The sequence below is a fragment of the Oncorhynchus masou genome, chromosome 30 (genome assembly GCF_036934945.1).
Source record: "Oncorhynchus masou masou isolate Uvic2021 chromosome 30, UVic_Omas_1.1, whole genome shotgun sequence".
NCBI lineage: Eukaryota > Metazoa > Chordata > Actinopteri > Salmoniformes > Salmonidae > Oncorhynchus > Oncorhynchus masou.
The window spans coordinates 59,654,919-59,673,165 of record NC_088241.1 but is presented as its reverse complement, the minus strand read 5'-3'; the positions used below and the strand labels follow the sequence as shown (position 1 = coordinate 59,673,165).

The following is an 18,247-nucleotide window of genomic DNA, read 5'->3' as shown; positions in this document are numbered from 1 at the left end:
TAGGCTAATCAGAATCATTGAATCATTGTACCATCTGAATCGCTGTCAAATATATTTTCTATAGCCAAAAATATTGTTGTTTGACCTGTTTAAATCTGTACAAAACCAAAAATTAAAGACCCAAAAACCTAAACTTAAGAATGGGAAGCATAGAAATAGCGCACATAATGGATCTACCACTTTTTAGACTTGTTTTCAAGTAGGATGATTGATCTATAACTCACATGCTCTTATGAAACATATGGTTCTCGGAACGTTATGTGCTAGCTGGGATGTCACGACTCAGGAGAGTAGAAGCATTAATGTGATTGTGGTAGCTTTTTATGAAGGAATTTGGCTGTTACATCAAATGACATTCCATATGCTAGTGAACAGTGGATAGGTTACCTGTCCAAAACATTCATCATTAACTGTGACTTTTGAATTGACCAAACTCAGCAACATAATCTGATTACTCTTCGTTGCTCCTGAATGACTTTCCCCTTTGGGTGCATTAGAAGAAGACGACAAGGCTTTGGTTCACAAAGAACATGGAATAATGTTGGACCTCAAAGCATAGTTAAGCAAACTTTTTAATAATATTTTTCCACCATTGCTGTACAAATGTACACCACAACTGTAGTAAAATCCCTGTTGCAAAATCATGGCAGTAAACTATAGACCTTTCCATTTAGTTTGGTTCATTCACAAGACAAGTCCAAGAAAATCAAGACCATAGACGACAGTATAAGGATGAAATGTTCCGCCTGTCATTTCCAGTGTTCACATACATTCTAAAGACAATTGGTAATGTCCCCATTTTCATGTCCTCATAAAACCTTGTTTGCCATATTATTGTACTCCAGCTATTCATCCTGTTTTACTAAAAACATGTTCAGCTTTCCTACTATAATATGCTGCATATGTTGTACTGTATACTAAAGACTCAAAAGGACACCCGCAGTGCGTTACAGCGACTCATACATAGCCAATCTGTTAATTGGCATGTCTCCAGTCTTTGTGATAGTCATGCTGAATCTTTAAATCTGTCCTGTGTTCATAGGCGTTGGCCCGTGCCTCATTAAAGCCACTGAAGAGGAAGGAGAAAATTGGTTTGTACAGAGCCATGGAATACACTACTCCTTCCTGTTTCTCCACACATTGTGTCAGGTCGCTGCATAATCTGCAACTCCTGCATCTGGGCATTGTTTTGAGGTCGCATACAATTACAGAGAGAGAACTGTATGTTCAGATGTTTTTGTCGCAGGGTCTATTTATAGTTCAGAGGATGCCTGTGTTCTCGTCACACTTAAACTGCTAGCAGGTTTGATAACCTGGTTAGAATGATGCATTTCTAATGTGTCATCAGCAAACCAAACTGAAAACTGGTGTGAAACCGGGTTAACATTATGTAGGCCATGGTTCCCCAACTGGTGGGGCCTGCGGGTGGTTTTATTTGGCCCCCCCACAGGTTTTGAGCAGTTTAAAATATATATATTTTTAAAAGTTGTATTATTTTGGAAAGTGATTTTAATTTTTGAAATCCAAGTATTCCAACGCATAATAGAGATGTGGTCGTATACAAATAATAATTATAACTGATTGGATTTATATCAAACTTTTCTACTAACTTTACATCGTAGGGAGAAACTCCCCTCATCCACCATCAATGTGAAGCACCCACCTCCGTGATGCACGGTGACAACTGTTGTGCCGGATCGCTCATCACACATCATCTGTCAGGTGGAGAGATCAGAGTGACACGACAGAGTCAGACACCCGTTTCAGCGTCCCATCTGAAAGACTGCACCATAAAAACTTTGGCCCCCGGCTGAATCTAGTTGTTGGTACCTGATGTAGGCTATTTCCAATGGTGTTCATCAAACCAGGCTGAGAACTTAAGTTGTTTTTTGGGGTATCTTTACTTGACTTTGCTATGTTATATTTTTGACTACTTTTACCACTACATTCCTAAAAGAAATAATGTACTTTTTACTCCATACATTTTCCCTGACACCCAAAAGTACTCGTTACATTTTGAATGTTTAGCAGGACAGGAAAATGGTCAAATTCACACACTTATCCAAGGAACATCCCTGGTCATCACTACTGCCTCTGATCTGGTGGACTCACTAAACACAAGGCTTTGTATATTATGTCTGGGCTTTGGAGTGTGCTCCTGGCTATCTGTAAAAAAAGGTAATGGTGCCACCTGTTTCACTTAAACAACAATATGTAACTTTTTGGGCGAGCTATCCAAATTCACAAAGAAATGTGAGTTATAGATCTTTCATTCTCTTAGAAAGCAAATCTAAGAAGCAGTAGATCTGTTCTATGTGCGTTATTTCTATGCTTCCCCTTCTGCAGTTTCGTTTATACATCTTTTACTATGGCTTTTGTACACCGGCTTCAAACAGCTGAATAAACATTATTTTTGACTGCTTGTTTGCTCTCTCAAACTGAAATGTAGAATTTTAGCAACCAGGAAATGGCGGAGCAATTTCTGCATAGTGCATTCTTTATATAAGGAACTTGAAATTATACTTAAGTACAGTTAAATTCGGAAGTTTACATACACTTAGGTTGGGGTCAATAAATTTATTGTTAACAAACTACAGTTTTAGCAAGTCGGTTAGACATCTACTTTGTGCATGACACAAGTAATTTTTCCAACAATTGTTTGCAGATTATTTCACTTATAATTCACTGAATCACAATTCCAGTGGGTCAGAAGTTTACATACACTAAGTTGACTTTGCCTTTAAACAGCTTGGAAAATTCCAGAAAATAACGTCATGGGTTTAGAAGCTTCTGATAGACTAATTGACATAATTTGAGTCAGTTGGAGGTGTACCTGTGGATGTATTTCAAGGCCTACCTTCAAACTCAGTGCCTCTTTGCTTGACATCGTGGGAAAATCAAAATAAATCAGCCAAGAACTCAGAAAAAAATGGTAGACCTCCACAAGTTTGGTTCATCCTTGGGAGCAATTTCCAAACGCCTGAAGGCACCACGTTCATCTGTACAAACAATAGTACCCAAGTATAAACACCATGGGACCACACAGCCATTATACCGTTCAGGAAGGAGACACGTTCTGTCTCCTAGAGATGAACGTACTTTGGTGTGAAAAGTGCAAATCAATCCCAGAACAACAGCAAAGGACCTTGTGAAGATGCTGGAAGAAACCGGTACAAAAGTATCTATATCCACAGTAAAATGAGTCCTATATCGACATAACCTGAAAGGCCGCTCAGCAAGGAAGAAACCACTGCTCCAAAACCTGCATAAAAAAGACAGATTACAGTTTGCAACTGCACATGGGGACAAATGTTGTCCTCTGGTCTGATGAAACCAAAATAGAACTGTTTGGCCACAATAACCATCACTATGTTTGGAGGAAAAAGGGTGAGGCTTGCAAGTTGAAGAACACCATCCCAAACGTGAAGCACGGGGGTGGCAGCATCATGCTGTGGGGGTGCTTTGCTGCAGGAGGGACTGGTGCACTTCACAAAATAGATGGCAGGAAAATGTGGATATATTGAAGCAACATCTCAGTATATCAGTCAGAAAGTTCGAGCTTGGTTGCAAATGGGTCTTCCGAATGGAGAATGACCCCATGCATACTTCCAAAGCTGTATCAAAATGGCTTAAGGACAACAAAGTCAAGGTATTGGAGTGACCATCACAAAGCCCTGACCTCAATCCTATAGAATCCCATTTGTGGGCAGAACTGAAAAAGTGTGTAGCCAACAAGGAGGCCTACAAACCTGACTCAGTTACACCAGCTCTGTCAGGAGGAATGGGCCAAAATTCTCCCAACTTAATGTGGGAAGCTTGTGGAATGCTACCTGAAACATTTGACCCAAGTTAAACAATTTAAAGGCAATGCTACCAAATACTAATGGAGTGTATGTAAACTTCTGACCCACTAGGAATTTGATGAAAGAAATGAAAGCTGAAATAAATATTTCTCTCTACTATTATTCTGACATTTCGCATTCTTAAAATGAAGTGGTGATCCTAACTGACCTAAAACGGGGAGTTTTTACTAGAATTAAATGTCAGGAATTGTGAAAAACTGAGTTTAAATGTATTTGGCTAAGGTGTATGTAAACTTCTGACTTCAACTGTATTTAATTCAAAATGATCAAAAATCTCAATCTATTTCTATTTGACCCATTTAGTCTGGCCCAAGCCAACTTTTTTAACCAGACAAATCAGTGTGATATCACGGTGTGAATTTTAGACTTTTACTCAAATAGTATTTTACTGGGTGACTCACTTTTACTTGAGTCATTTTCTATTAAGGTAACTTTACTTTTACTCAATGATGACATTCTTTTTTCCACAACTCATTCTGTGCTTTTCCAATGTGTTTTCCTCAAACCTAAACTGAAACCGTATTCGAATGGTGTACATTTCCTACACATTGTGACTATCCTTCGCTGAAAGAGTCCAACATACTACAAGTGGAATCCACAAAGAATCTGAAAGCATTTCAAACTATTTTCTATTAATCTCAATCATCTGCATGTGTGTGTCCCTGGATTTTCACCTCCCGGGGAGACAAGATAGTTAATTTTGGACTGGGAGGTGATCATTCAGCATTGATGCGAGACTAGTAGAGCGTTGACAATGGGAGCGAGCTTCTCATTCATTCTGACGCTCCACTCCTCCGGGCTTTTCCCACAGAGCGAGAGAGTTCATGTCTCTCCCCAACCATGCATAGCAGTACTCCACTCTCTTTTGTTATAGCAACAGGCTGCGACATGTATATATTATATAAGGGCTGTATAGGAGCGTTTAGATGGAGTAAGACCTCTGCATTTACACAAGGAAGTCAGAGTATTTGGCCTTTCCCTATAATGCTGATGAATTACAACATATGTTAATCAAAGGACATCGATCAGCGAAGATTCTCCATTTTCTCCTTTGCAGGTAAATCCTCCTTGACAATACAGTTTGTGGAAGGCCAGTTTGTCGACTCATATGACCCAACCATTGAAAACAGTAAGTGTGTGATGTCATCACCGGTCCCCCTCCAGGTTTCTGAGTTCTGGACACAGACAGGTGCATGTTTCTAGGCTCCTCATTCAGTTCACACAACTCTGACTCAGCAGACACTTTATTTATTTATTTGCACCAGAGAAAACAATACAGATATTTTTTTTAAGGGGTGTGCAGGTGTGGTTGGAAGCCCAGGGGTTTATATGAAAACCACACCACAAAACAACAATATATAAGTACACACACTATTAGAAAGGGCACCCATGTACACACTTGTTTGCACACACACATGCACTCTATTTCTCTCTTCAATAGGAGCATTTTTATTAGTGGGTTGTGTTGGAGGACTCTGTTTCATCGCCACTACAAACTATTTGCGTGGAGAGCCAGGGGAGCATTTCTGATGTTTGTGAATGAACAGTCGTTTTGACAGAAGGTAGTGGTCTACCTCACTTATAGTCTCTCAAAGTTAGACAAACCAATAACACACACACACGCGCGCGCTTCAGTCAGACATACATGCGCGCAATACACATTGTTGGTATGGCATTGCTCCCTTTGTTAGCACGGAGCACACAGCTTAATGCATGTTACAGTAGCTTAACGCTCCTAGGGTAGACGGTGTTCCTGCCTACTGTATCTACGGTGTCTTAAGGCTTGGGGAGCTTCCATCCATGCAGCCTCCGGTGAAAGGAACGTCTAGTTATTTTTAGCCAGCCAGGGCTTATTTTTTTGTGAATGAAATGCTTGATCGGCCTCAGCTGCATCTCTAAGCCCAGGAACGTAGAATGCTTCCCATTTATAAATTGTGCTGGCTTTCATTCTACAAACATGATTCTACTATACTACAGTTGCGATGTGGATTTGGCTGTCTTTCCTGCTATTTCGGTGTGGTGTGTGTGTGTGTCGCGCTTAAATAAGCCACTGAAGAAAACCCCCTCTGCTCACCTGTGATCCCAGCCCACCGGTCACCACAGAACCACCACCTGTGATGAGGCACAAAGGTGGATATGGGTTTTCACTAGAGGTCGACCGATTTTGATTTTTTAACACCGATGCCGATTATTGCAGGACCAAAAAAAGCCAATACCGATTAATCGGCTTTAAAAAATAAAATAAAAATATATGTTTGTTTGAACATGTTCAATTTGGTTTCAATAATGCAAAAACGTGTTGGAGAAGAAAGTTTAACGTTTAAGTTCCTTGCTCAGAACATGAGAACATATGAAAGCTAGTGGTTCCTTTTAACATGAGTCTTCAATATTCCCAGGTAAGACGTTTTAGGTTGTAGTTATTATAGGAATAATAGGTCTATTACTCTCTATACGATTTGTATTTCCTATACCTTTGACTATTGGATGTTCTTATAGGCACTTTAGTATTGCCAGTGTAACAGTATAGCTTCCATCCCTCTCCTCGCCCCAACCTGGGCTCGAACCAGGAACACATCGACAACAGCTACCCACGAAGCATCGTTACCCATCGCTCCAAAAAAGCCACGGCCCTTCCAGAGCAAGGGGAAAAACTACTTCAAGGTCTCAGAGTGAGTGACGTCACCGATTGAAACGCTATTAGCGTGCACCCCGCTAGCGAGCTCTGGAGTTGATAGGCTTGAAGTCATAAACAGCTCAAATGCTTGAAGCACAGCGAAGAGCTGCTGGCAATCGCACAAAAGTGCAGTTTGAATGAATGCTTACGAGCCTGCTGCTGCCTACCACCGCTCAGTCAGACTGCTCTATCAAATCATATACTTAATTATAACATAACACACAGAAATTTGGGCCTTTGGTCATTAATATGGTCAAATCTGGAAACTATCATTTCGAAAACAAAACATTTTTTCTTTCAGTGAAATACAGAACCGTTCTGTATTTTATCTAACTGGTGGCAACCATAAGTCTAAATATTGCTGTTACATTGCACAACCTTCAATGTTATGTCATAAATTCCTGCAAATTATTTCACGAGCCAGGCGGCCCAAACTGTTGTATATACCCTGACTCTGCGTGCAATGAACGCAAGAGAAGTGACACAATTTCCCTAGTTCAATATTGCCTGCTAACCTGAATTTCTTTTAACAAAATATACTTCTGTGTATTGATTTTAAGAAAGGCATTGATGTTTAAGGTTAGGTACAGTCATGCAACGATTGTGCTTTTTTCGCAAATGCGCTTTTGTTAAATCATCCCCCGTTTGGCGAAGTTGGCTGTCTTTGTTAGGAAGAAATAGTCTTCACACAGTTTGCAACGAGCCAGGCGGCTCAAACTGCTGCATATACCCTGACTCTGTTGCAAGAGAAGTGACACATTTTCCCTAGTTAAAAGAAATTCATGTTTGCAGGCAATATTAACTAAATTTGCAGGTTTTAAAATATATACTTGTGTATTGATTTTAAGAAAGGTGTTGATGCTTATGGTTAGGTACATTGGTGCAGCGACAGTGCTTTTTTCACAAATGCGCTTGTTAAATCACCCGTTTGGCGAAGTAGGCTATGATTCAATGATAAATTAACAGGCACCGCATCGATTATATGCAACGCAGGACACGCTAGATAAACTAGTAATATCATCAACCATGTGTAGTAACTAGTGATTATGTTAAGACTGGTTGATTGTTTTTTTATAAGATACATTTAATGCTAGCTAGCACCTTACCTTGGCTCCTTGTTGCACTCACATAACAGGTAGTCAGCCTGCCACGCAGTCTCCTCGTGGAGTGCAATGTAATCGGCCATGATCGGTGTCCAAAAATGGTGAAATCAGCCCTAATTAATCGGCAATTCCGATTAGTCGGTCGACCTCCTAGTTTTCACCTCCACCACCACCTGTTATGAGGCACAAGGGTGGATATGGGTTTTCACCTTCTGTGATGAGGCACAAGGGTGGATATGGGTTTTCACCTTCTGTGATGAGGCACAAGGGTGGATATGGGTTTTCACCTTCTGTGATGAGGCACAAGGGTGGATATGGGTTTTCACCTTCTGTGATGAGGCACAAGGGTGGATATGGGTGTTCACCTTCTGTGATGAGGCACACGGGTGGATATGGGTGTTCACCTTCTGATGAAGCACAAGGGTGGATATGGGTTTTCACCTTCTGTGATGAAGCACAAGGGTGGAAATGGGTTTTCACCTCCACTCACCTTGAAGAAGAAAGCGGTGTACATGTGGTCTTGCCCATGAGCTCGGAGGGAGTAGCCTGTTGGGAGTAGCCTGTTGGGAGTAGCCTGTTGGGAGTAGCCTGTTGGGAGTAGCCTGTTGGGAGTAGCCCGTTGGGAGTAGCCCGTTGGGAGTAGCCTGTAGTCTGTTGGGCAGTCGGCAGGCAGGAAGTTCAGTTCCAGTCATCCAGAGTCACAGCCCAATCAGAATGTGTCACAGTCCTGCCTGTTCTAGTTGATTTAAACACTTCACTTCCACTGTGTTATGATCTCAGCACCACATCAACATGTTGCCCTACTTCTCTCTCTGCTTCACCATGATTTGTCATGGGCTCATCAAAGCGATGTGGAGAAATGGCATTCTTATTTGTAATGAATGAGACGTTCTTTGTGTGTCTACTTGTCTTGCTAATTCGATGTTCTTTTAGAATACCTCTGACAGAACTGTAGGTGGGTAGAATCACTTAGGAACTCTAAGGCTGCATTTACACAGGCAGCCCAATACACAGCAAAAGAGTTTATCTGATTGGTCAAAAGACCAATTGGTGACCAAAAGATCAGAATGACTGCCATTGTAAACACAACTTTAGTCTTCCTTTTCTCTCTCTCTCCTCAGCGTTTACAAAGATGATCACAGTGAATGGTCAGGAGTACCACCTGCAGTTGGTGGACACAGCTGGACAGGTGTGTCCCTCTTACCAGTGGAGAGACTTCTCACACATCAGAATGTTGTGGTCAGACTGCCAGTGGGCCACTGTGAGAGCCAACATAAAATATTTTTAATACCAGGTGTAGTGTAGACTGGACCAGGGGCCGTGTAGACTGGACCAGGGGCCGTGTAGACTGGACCAGGGGCCGTGTAGACTGGACCAGGGGCCGTGTAGACTGGACCAGGGGCCGTGTAGACTGGACCAGGGGCCGTGTAGACTGGACCAGGGGCCGTGTAGACTGGACCAGGGGCCGTGTAGACTGGACCAGGGGCCGTGTAGACTGGACCAGGGGCCGTGTAGACTGGACCAGGGGCCGTGTAGACCGGACCAGGGGCCGTGTAGACCGGACCAGGGGCCGTGTAGACCGGACCAGGGGCCGTGTAGACCGGACCAGGGGCCGAGTAGACCGGACCAGGGGCCGTGTAGACCGGACCAGGGGCCGTGTAGACCGGACCAGGGGCCGTGTAGACCGGACCAGGGGCCGTGTAGACCGGACCAGGGGCCGTGTAGACCGGGCCAGGGGCCGTGTAGACCGGACCAGGGGCCGTGTAGATTAGATCTCAATTGACATCCTTATTCAGCCTCATTCCACATACAGTAGCTACATTTCCTAATTTTTCCCATCATAGGGTAGACATTCTCTCTCTCTGATGTTTGACAAATCCTTCCACAAAAGGCTTCTTTCTCTCTGGCAGGATGAATACTCCATTTTCCCACAGACCTACTCCATAGACATCAACGGATACATTTTGGTGTATTCTGTCACGTCAAATAAAAGGTAGGTAAGCTCCGCCCTCCCCTTCATACTGCTGCTAAAGCTTCGTTGCTTATCCCTGAGTGATCTCGTCGCTTAAGGTTTCTTTGAATCTATCTGGTAGCTCTTCTCTCTCTCTCTCTCTCTCTCTCTCATAAAAGGCATGAATAAACCATTGCAGCTATTATTATTCAAAGTGAGCTCGAACACCTGCCAAATCAATGCGTTCTCAATGAAAATCTCATTATTTGGTGCCTCTGCTAGTTTGAAATTAAAGATCTAGTCACGTTTGAAAGGGAAGACGTGTAGTATGTTATTTTGGTGAATATTATATTACAAATAGTGCCTCTGATCTTTCACATTTCTATCTGTATGCTATTATATGGAACAGGGCTTCTGTATGTTGCAGTATTAGAGGTAGCTGAAATATATGAATCAGAGATGGTCGTTTCTAGTGCATGTGGGGGGGGTGTATTCTACCTTGCCTCCATGTCAGCTGGAGATCAAATCATTCCATCTCTCTCCTCCCTTGCCTCTTCTCTCTTAACCTCACCATCTCTCCCCTCTCACTGGCTTCCTCTCCATCCAACTCTCTTTCCTCACTACATCCATCTCTCAATTACACACTCTCTTTCTCTCTCTCTCTGTGTCATATATATATAAGGGCTGTATAGGAGCGTTTAGATGGAGTAAGGCCTCTGTAGTGAGTACTCCAACACTCGTGGGAATATCTAATGATAGTAGTCCTATACCGTAATATATCCTGTGTTGTGCTACTGCTCCAGGTTAAACACTGTTGTTTGTGAATGCAGCGAGAATCCCTTATATTGATTTGAAGAGTGGTTTTTTTTATTGACTAAAGTCCACTTTCTGTTTTCTACCTGAGTGAATACTGGAAATGCAGTAATTTTAGAAGGTTGCTATTCTGCCACGTCGATATTATGGAATTGTCTAAAAGGCCAGAAATAGTAGCCTAGTACCAATTTTACCTGCATTTGAGCTATGCTCTGTTTCTTGAATATATCCAGTTTTGAAATTAGCCTAATGTGATGGTGAAATAGCATGCATTGTGTTTTCTAAAGATATAGCTCAGGCTCAGCATTTTGGCTTTGAGCAAGAGCCTAATTCCATGAGATCTGTATCTTCTCTGGAAAATCATTATTTTAGTCTTTTTGGGTTTTACTGCCAGGGCTCAGGTCTGGCAGTACTGCTCTAGCAGGTCCAGGCTCTGCTGTAGGCCATGTTCTGTGGGTAACTGCAGGCATAGGTCATCTGCAAAGAGTAGTCATTTAACCTCTGAATTGTGGAGACGAACACCAGGGGCTGAGGATTTTTCTAGAATAGTGGCCAATTTGTTGATGTAAGTATTGAAGAGCGCAGGGCTCAGCTTGCAACCCTGGCGAATGCCCTGCCCCTGGTTAAAGAATTCTGTTATTTTCTTGCCAATTTTAATGATGCATGTATTCCCAGAATACATTGATTTAATTATGTCATATGTTTCACCACCTACACCACTTTCAATAACTTTGTAGAACAGTACTGTATGCCAAATCGAATCAAATGCTTTTTGGAAGTCGATAAAGCAAGCGTATATTTTGGTATTATTTTGGTGGACATGTTTGTCTATCAGGGTGTGTAGGGTGTAAATATGATCAGTCGTGCAATGTTTTGGTATAAATCCAGTTGGGCTTTTACTCAAGACATTGTGCTTATTAAGGAAGATTAGAACTCTTACATTTATCATACTACAGAAAACCTTCCCCAGGTTACTGTTCACACAAATGCCTCTGTAATTGTTAGGGTCAAATTTGTCTCCGTTCTTAAAGATTGGGGTTAAAAATGAGTCCTTGATTCCAGATGTCAGGGAAATAACCTACACTCAGGATCAAATTAAACCGTTTTAATATAGCCAATTGAAATGTTGCACTAGTGAATTTGAGCATCTCAGTTAGGATGTAATCAGGTCTGCATGCTTTTAAAATTTGAGGGCCTGAAGTTTCTGATAGAGCTCCTGGTCAGTAGTTGGGGAGTCCAATGGATTTTGATTGTCCTTTATAGCTTTTTCTAAAACATTAAACTTTTCATGAATTTGACGTTGTTCTGCATTTGTGTCAATTTGAACGGTGTTGTAGAGTGTTTTAAAATGGGTTGACCATATGTCACCACTTATTCCTCTTGTTTGGATTTTTTTAAACATTTTTTTAGTCTCACAGTAATGAAGGCGTAATTCACCATTATTTGGGTCTCTGTGCTTTTTTTCTTTCTGCTGTCTCTCTCTGTCTTTCAATTCAAGGGGCTTTATTGGCAAGGGAAACATGTTAACATTGCCAAAGCAAGTGAGATAGATAATATACAAAAGTTAAATAAATAATAAAAAATTAGCAGTAAACATACAGAAGTTTCAAAACAATAAAGACATTACAAATGTCATATATATATATGTGTGTGTGTGTGTGTGTGTGTGTGTGTGTGTGTGTGTGTGTGTGTGTGTGTGTGTATATACGTATGTGTATATATATATGTGTATATGTATGTGTGTATGTATATACGTGTGTATGTATATGTATATGTGTGTGTATATGTGTGTGTGTGTGTGTGTGTATATATGTATATATATATATATATATGTGTATATATGTGTGTGTGTTTTAACAGTGTACAAATGGTTAAAGTACACAAGGGAAAATAAATAAGCATAAATATGGGTTGTATTTACAATGGTGTTTGTTCTTCACTGGTTGCCCTTTTCTCGTGGCAACAGGTCACAAATCTTGCTGCTGTGATGGCACACTGTGGAATTTCACCCAGTAGATATGGGAGTTTATCAAAATTCGATTTGTTTTCAAATTCTTTGTGGATCTGTGTAATCTGAGGGAAATATGTCTCTCTAATATGGTCATGCGTTGGGCAGGAGGTTAGGAAGTGCAGCTCAGTTTCCACCTCATTTTGTGGGCAGTGAGCACATCTTCTCTTGAGAGCCATGTCTGCCTATGGTGGCCGTTCTCAATAGCAAGGCTATGCTCACTGAGTCTGTACATAGTCAAAGCTTTCCTTAAGTTTGGGTCAGTCACAGTGGTCAGGTATTCTGCCACTGTGTACTCTCTGTTTAGGGCCAAATAGTATTCTAGTTTGCTCTGTTTTTTTGTTCATTCTTTCCAATGTGTCAAGTAATTGTCTTTCTGTTTTCTCATGATTTGGTTGGGTCTAATTGTGCTGCTGTCCTGGGGCTCTGTGGGGTGTGTTTGTGAACAGAGCCCCAGGACCAGCTTACTTAGGGGACTCTTCTCCAGGTTCATCTCTCTGTAGGTGATGGCTTTGTGATGGAAGGTTTGGGAATCGCTTCCTTTTAAGTGGTTGTAGAATTTAACGTCTCTTTTCTGGATTTTGATAATTAGTGGGTATCGGCCTAATTCTGCTCTGCATGCATTATTTGGTGTTCTACGTTGTACACGGAGGATATTTTTGCAGAATTCTGCATGCAGAGTCTCAATTTGGTGTTTGTCCCATTTTGTGAAGTCTTGGTTGGTGAGTGGACCCCAGACCTCACAACCATAAAGGGCAATGGGCACTATGACTGATTCAAGTATATTTAGCCAGATCCTAATTGTTATGTTGAAATGTATGTTCCTTTTGATGGCATAGAATGCCCTTCTTGCCTTGTCTCTCAGATCATTCACAGCTTTGTGGAAGTTACCTGTGGCGCTGATGTTTAGGCCAAGGTATGTATAGTTTTTTGTGTGCTCTAGGGCAACAGTGTCTAGATGGAATTTGTATTTGTGGTCATGGCGATTGTACCTTTTTTGGAACAGAATTATTTTGATCTTACTGAGATTTACTGTCAGGGCCCAGGTCTGACAGAATCTGTGCAGAAGATCTAGGTTCTGCTGTAGGCCCTCCTTGGTTGGTGACAGAAGCACCAGATCATCAGCAAACAGTAGACATTTGACTTCGGATTCTAGTAGGGTGAGGCCGGGTGCTGCAGACTTTTCAAGTGCCCGCGCCAATCCGTTGATATATATGTTGAAGAGTGTGGGGCTTAAGCTGCATCCCTGACTCACCCCACGACCCTGTGTGAAGGAATTTGTGTTTTTTGCCAATTTTAACCGCACACTTGTTGCTTGTGTACATGGATTTTATAATGCCGTATGCTTTACCCCCAACACCACTTTCCATCAATTTGTATAGCAGACCCTCATGCCAAATTGAGTTGAAGGCTTTTTTGAAATCAACAAAGCATGAGAAGACTGCCTTTGTTTTGGTTTGTTTGTTTGTCAATTAGGGTGTGCAGTGTGAATACGTGGTCTGTTGTACGGTAATTTGGTAAAAAGCCAATTTGACATTTGCTCAGTATATTGTCTTCATTGAGAAATGTACGAGTCTGCTGTTATTTATAATGCAGAGGATTTTCCCAAGGTTACAGTTGACGCATATTCCACGGTAGTTATTGGGGTCAAATTTGTTTCTACTTTTGTGGATTGGGGTGATTAGTCCTTGGTTCCAAATATTGGGGAAGATGCCAGAGCTAAGAATGATGTTAAAGAGTTTTAGTATAGCCAATTGGAATTTGTTGTCTGTATATTTGATAATTTCATTAAGGATACCATCAACACCACAGGCCTTTTTGGGTTGGAGAGTTTTTTTTATTTTTTCCAGTAACTCATTCAAGGTAATTGGAGAATCCAGTGGGTTCTGGTAGTCTTTAATAGTTGATTCTAAGATTTGTATTTGATCATGTACACTGCTCAAAAAATAAAGGGAACACTTAAACAACACAATGTAACTCCAAGTCAATCACACTTCTGTGAAATCAAACTGTCCACTTCGGAAGCAACACTGATTGACAAAAAATTTCACATGCTGTTGTGCAAATGGAATAGACAACAGGTGGAAATTATAGGCAATTAGCAAGACACCCCCAATAAAGGAGTGGTTCTGCAGGTGGTGACCACAGACCACTTCTCACTTCCTATGCTTCCTGGCTGATGTTTTGGTCACTTTTGAATGCTGGCGGTCCTTTCACTCTAGTGGTAACATGAGACGGAGTCTACAACCCACACAAGTGGCTCAGTTAGTGCAGCTCATGCAGGATGTAACATCAATGCGAGCTGTGACAAGGTGGTTTGCTGTGGCTGTCCGTGTGGTGTCCAGAGCATGGAGGCGCTACCAGGAGACAGGCCAATACATCAGGAGACGTGGAGGAGGCCTCCAACAAGCAAGCAGCAGGACCGCTACCTCCGCCTTTGTGCAAGGAGGAGCAGGAGGAGCACTGCCAGAGCCATGCAAAATTACCTCCAGCAGGCCACAAATGTGCATGTGTCTGCTCAAACGGTCAGAAACAGACTCCATGAGGGTGGTATGAGGGCCCGACGTCCACAGGTGGGGGTTGTGCTTACAGCCCAGGATGTTTGGCATTTGCCAGAGAACACCAAGATTGGCAAATTTGCCACTGACGCCCTGTGCTCTTCACAGATGAAAGCAGGTACACACGGAGCACATGTGACCGACATGACAGAGTCTGGAGACGCCATGGAGAACATTCTGCTGCCTGCAACATCCTACAGCATGACTGGTTTGGCGGTGGGTCAGTCATGGTGAGGGTGGCATTTCTTTGGGGGGCCGCACAGCCCTCCATGTGCTCGCCAGAGGTAGCCTGACTACCATTAGGTACCGAGATGAGATCCTCAGACCCCTTGTGAGACCATATGCTGGTGCGGTTGGCCCTGGGTTCCTCCTAATGCCAGACAATGCTAGACCTCATGTGGCTGGAGTGTGTCAGCAGTTCCTGCAAGAGGAAGGCATTGATGCTATGGACTGGCCCGCCCGTTCCCCAGACCTGAATCCAATTGAGCACCTCTGGGACATCATGTCTCGCTCCATCCACCAACGCCACGTTGCACCACAGACTGTCCAGGAGTTGGTGGATGCTTTAGTCCAGGTCTGGGAGGAGATCCCTCAGGACACCATCCGCCACCTCATCAGGAGCATGCCCAGGCGTTGTAGGGAGGTCATACAGGCACGTGGAGGCCACACACACTACTGAGCCTCATTTTGACTTGTTTTAAGGACATTACATCAAAGTTGGATCAGTCTGTAGTGTGGTTTTCCACTTTAATTTTGAGTGTGACTCAAAATCCAGACCTCCATGGGTTGATAAATATGATTCCCATTGATAATTTGTGTGATTTTGTTGTCAGCACATTCAACTATGTAAATTATTTAAGATTTATTTCATTCATTCAGATCTAGGATGTGTTATTTTAGTGTTCCCTTTATTTTTTTGAGCAGTTTTTATGTTTTTGCTCTTTATTCTTTGTTATAGAGCCAAAAAGATTGGAGAAGTGGTTTACCCATACATCTCCATTTTGGATAGATAATTCTTTGTTTGTTTAGTGTTTTCCAATTTTCCCAGAAGTGGTTAGTCTATGGATTCTTCAATTACATTGAGCTCATGTCTGACGTGCTGGTCCTTCTTTTTCCTTAGTGTATTTCTGTATTGTTTTAGTGATTCACCATAGTGAAGGCGTAGACTCAGGTTTTTCCGGGTCTCTATGTTTTTGGTTGGACAGGTTTCTCAATTTCTTTCTTAGGTTTTTGCATTCTTCATCAAATAATTTGTCATTGTTGTTCATTTTCTTCGGTTTTCTATTTGAGATTTTGAGATTTGATAGGGAAGCTGAGAAGTCAAATATACTGCTAAGATTTTCTACTGCCAAGTTTACACCTTCACTATTACAGTGGAACGTTTTACCCAGGAAATTGTCTAAAAGGGATTGAATTTGTTGTTGCCTAATTGTTTTTTGGTAGGTTTCCAAACTACATTCCTTCCATCTATAGCATTTCTTAATGTTACTCAGTTCCTTTGGCTTTGATGCCTCATGATTGAGTATTGCTCTGTTCAAGTAGACTGTGATTTTGCTGTGGTCTGATAAGGTTGTCAGTGGGCTGACTGTGAACGCTCTGAGAGACTCTGGGTTGAGGTTAGTGATAAAGTAGTCTACAGTACTACTGCCAAGATATTAGCTATAGGTAGGTGTACCTACCATAAGAGTCCCCTCGAAGCCTACCATTGACTATGTACATACCCAGCGTGCGACAGAGCTGCAGGAGTTGTGACCTGTTTTTGTTGGTTATGTTGTCATAGTTGTGTCTAGGGGGGCATATGTGGGAGGGAATGCTGTCACCTGCAGGCAGGTGTTTGTCCCCCTGTGTGCTGAGGGTGTCAGGTTCTTGGCCGGTTCTGGCATTTAGGTCGCCACAGACTAGTACATGTCCCTGGGCCTGGAAATGATTGATTTCCCCCTCCAGGATCTCTCTGTCTCTCTCTCTGTCTCTCTCTCTCTCTCTCTCTCTGTCTCCTTCTCTGTCAGCTTCTCACTCTCGCCGTTAATACGAGAATGAACAAGTACAGAAGTTCTACTGACTGCAGAGAGTTGACCAAAATTAAAGTCATATTTTATTTAACCAGGAAAAGCCCATTATCAAATCAAATTTATTTGTCACATACACATGGTTAGCAGATGTTAATGTGAGTGCAGCAAAATGCTTGTGCTTCTAGTTCCGACAATGCAGTAATAACCATCTAGTAATCTCACTAACAATTCCTAAACTACTGTCTTATACACAAGTGTAAGGGGATAAAGAATATGAACATAAAGATATATGAATGAGTGATGGTACAGAGCAGCATAGGCAAGATACAGTAGATGGTATCGAGTACAGTATATACATATGAGATGAGTATGTAAACAAAGTGGCATAGTTAAAGTGGCTAGTGATACATGTATTACATAAGGATGCAGTAGATGATAGAGTACAGTATATACAGTGACTTGCGAAAGTATTCGGCCCCCTTGAACTTTGCAACCTTTTGCCACATTTCAGGCTTCAAATATAAAGATAAAACTGTATTTTTTGTGAAGAATCAACAACAAGTGGAACGACATTTATTGGATATTTCAAACTTTTTTAACAAATCAAAAACTGAAAAATTGGGCGTGCAAAATTATTCAGCCCCCTTAAGTTAATACTTTGTAGCGCCACCTTTTGCAGCGATTACAGCTGTAAGTCGCTTGGGGTATGTCTCTATCAGTTTTGCACATCGAGAGACTGAATTTTTTTCCCATTCCTCCTTGCAAAACAGCTCGAGCTCAGTGGTGTTGGATGGAGAGCATTTGTGAACAGCAGTTTTCAGTTCTTTCCACAGATTCTCGATTGGATTCAGGTCTGGACTTTGACTTGGCCAATACCTCTTGTGTCTGAGCCGTTGAATTGAGATTCTACTTTGTCTCTATACTGATGCTTAGCTTGTTTGATAGCCTTGCGGAGGGAATAGCTGCACTGTTTATATTCGGTCATGTTACCAGTCACCTTGCCCTGATTAAAAGCAGTGGTTCGCGCTTTCAGTTTCACGCGAATGCTGCCATCAATCCACGGTTTCTGGTTTGGGAATGTTTTAATCGTTGCTATGGGAACGACATCTTCAACGCACGTTCTAATGAACTCGCACACCGAATCAGCGTATTCGTCAATGTTGTTGCCTGACGCAATACGAAACATGTCCCAGTCCACGTGATGGAAGCAGTCTTGGAGTGTGGAATCAGCTTGGTCGGACCAGCGTTGGACAGACCTCAGCGTGGGA

General features: G+C 42.1%; 1 protein-coding gene and 1 long non-coding RNA gene across 5 annotated transcripts in view; both read left to right on the top strand.

The window, feature by feature from the left end:
- The window catches only part of LOC135522890 (GTP-binding protein Rheb), a 41,956-nt gene that overhangs the window by 1,624 nt on the left and 22,085 nt on the right, over positions 1 to 18,247 (top strand). For 2 of the 4 annotated variants that reach the window (XM_064949562.1, XM_064949563.1), the window contains exons 2-4: positions 4,921 to 4,992; positions 8,762 to 8,901; positions 9,551 to 9,633. In XM_064949562.1, coding sequence (XP_064805634.1) covers positions 4,921 to 4,992; positions 8,762 to 8,901; positions 9,551 to 9,633 — 295 coding nt within the window. The remainder of the gene's footprint in view (positions 1 to 4,920; positions 4,993 to 8,761; positions 8,902 to 9,550; positions 9,634 to 18,247) is intronic. The other 2 variants (XM_064949564.1, XM_064949566.1) reach the window with 1 other exon arrangement.
- Positions 1,039 to 2,422, top strand: LOC135523213 (uncharacterized). The gene is made up of 2 exons (XR_010452798.1): positions 1,039 to 1,091; positions 1,623 to 2,422. It is a non-coding gene; the product is annotated as an uncharacterized LOC135523213 (long non-coding RNA).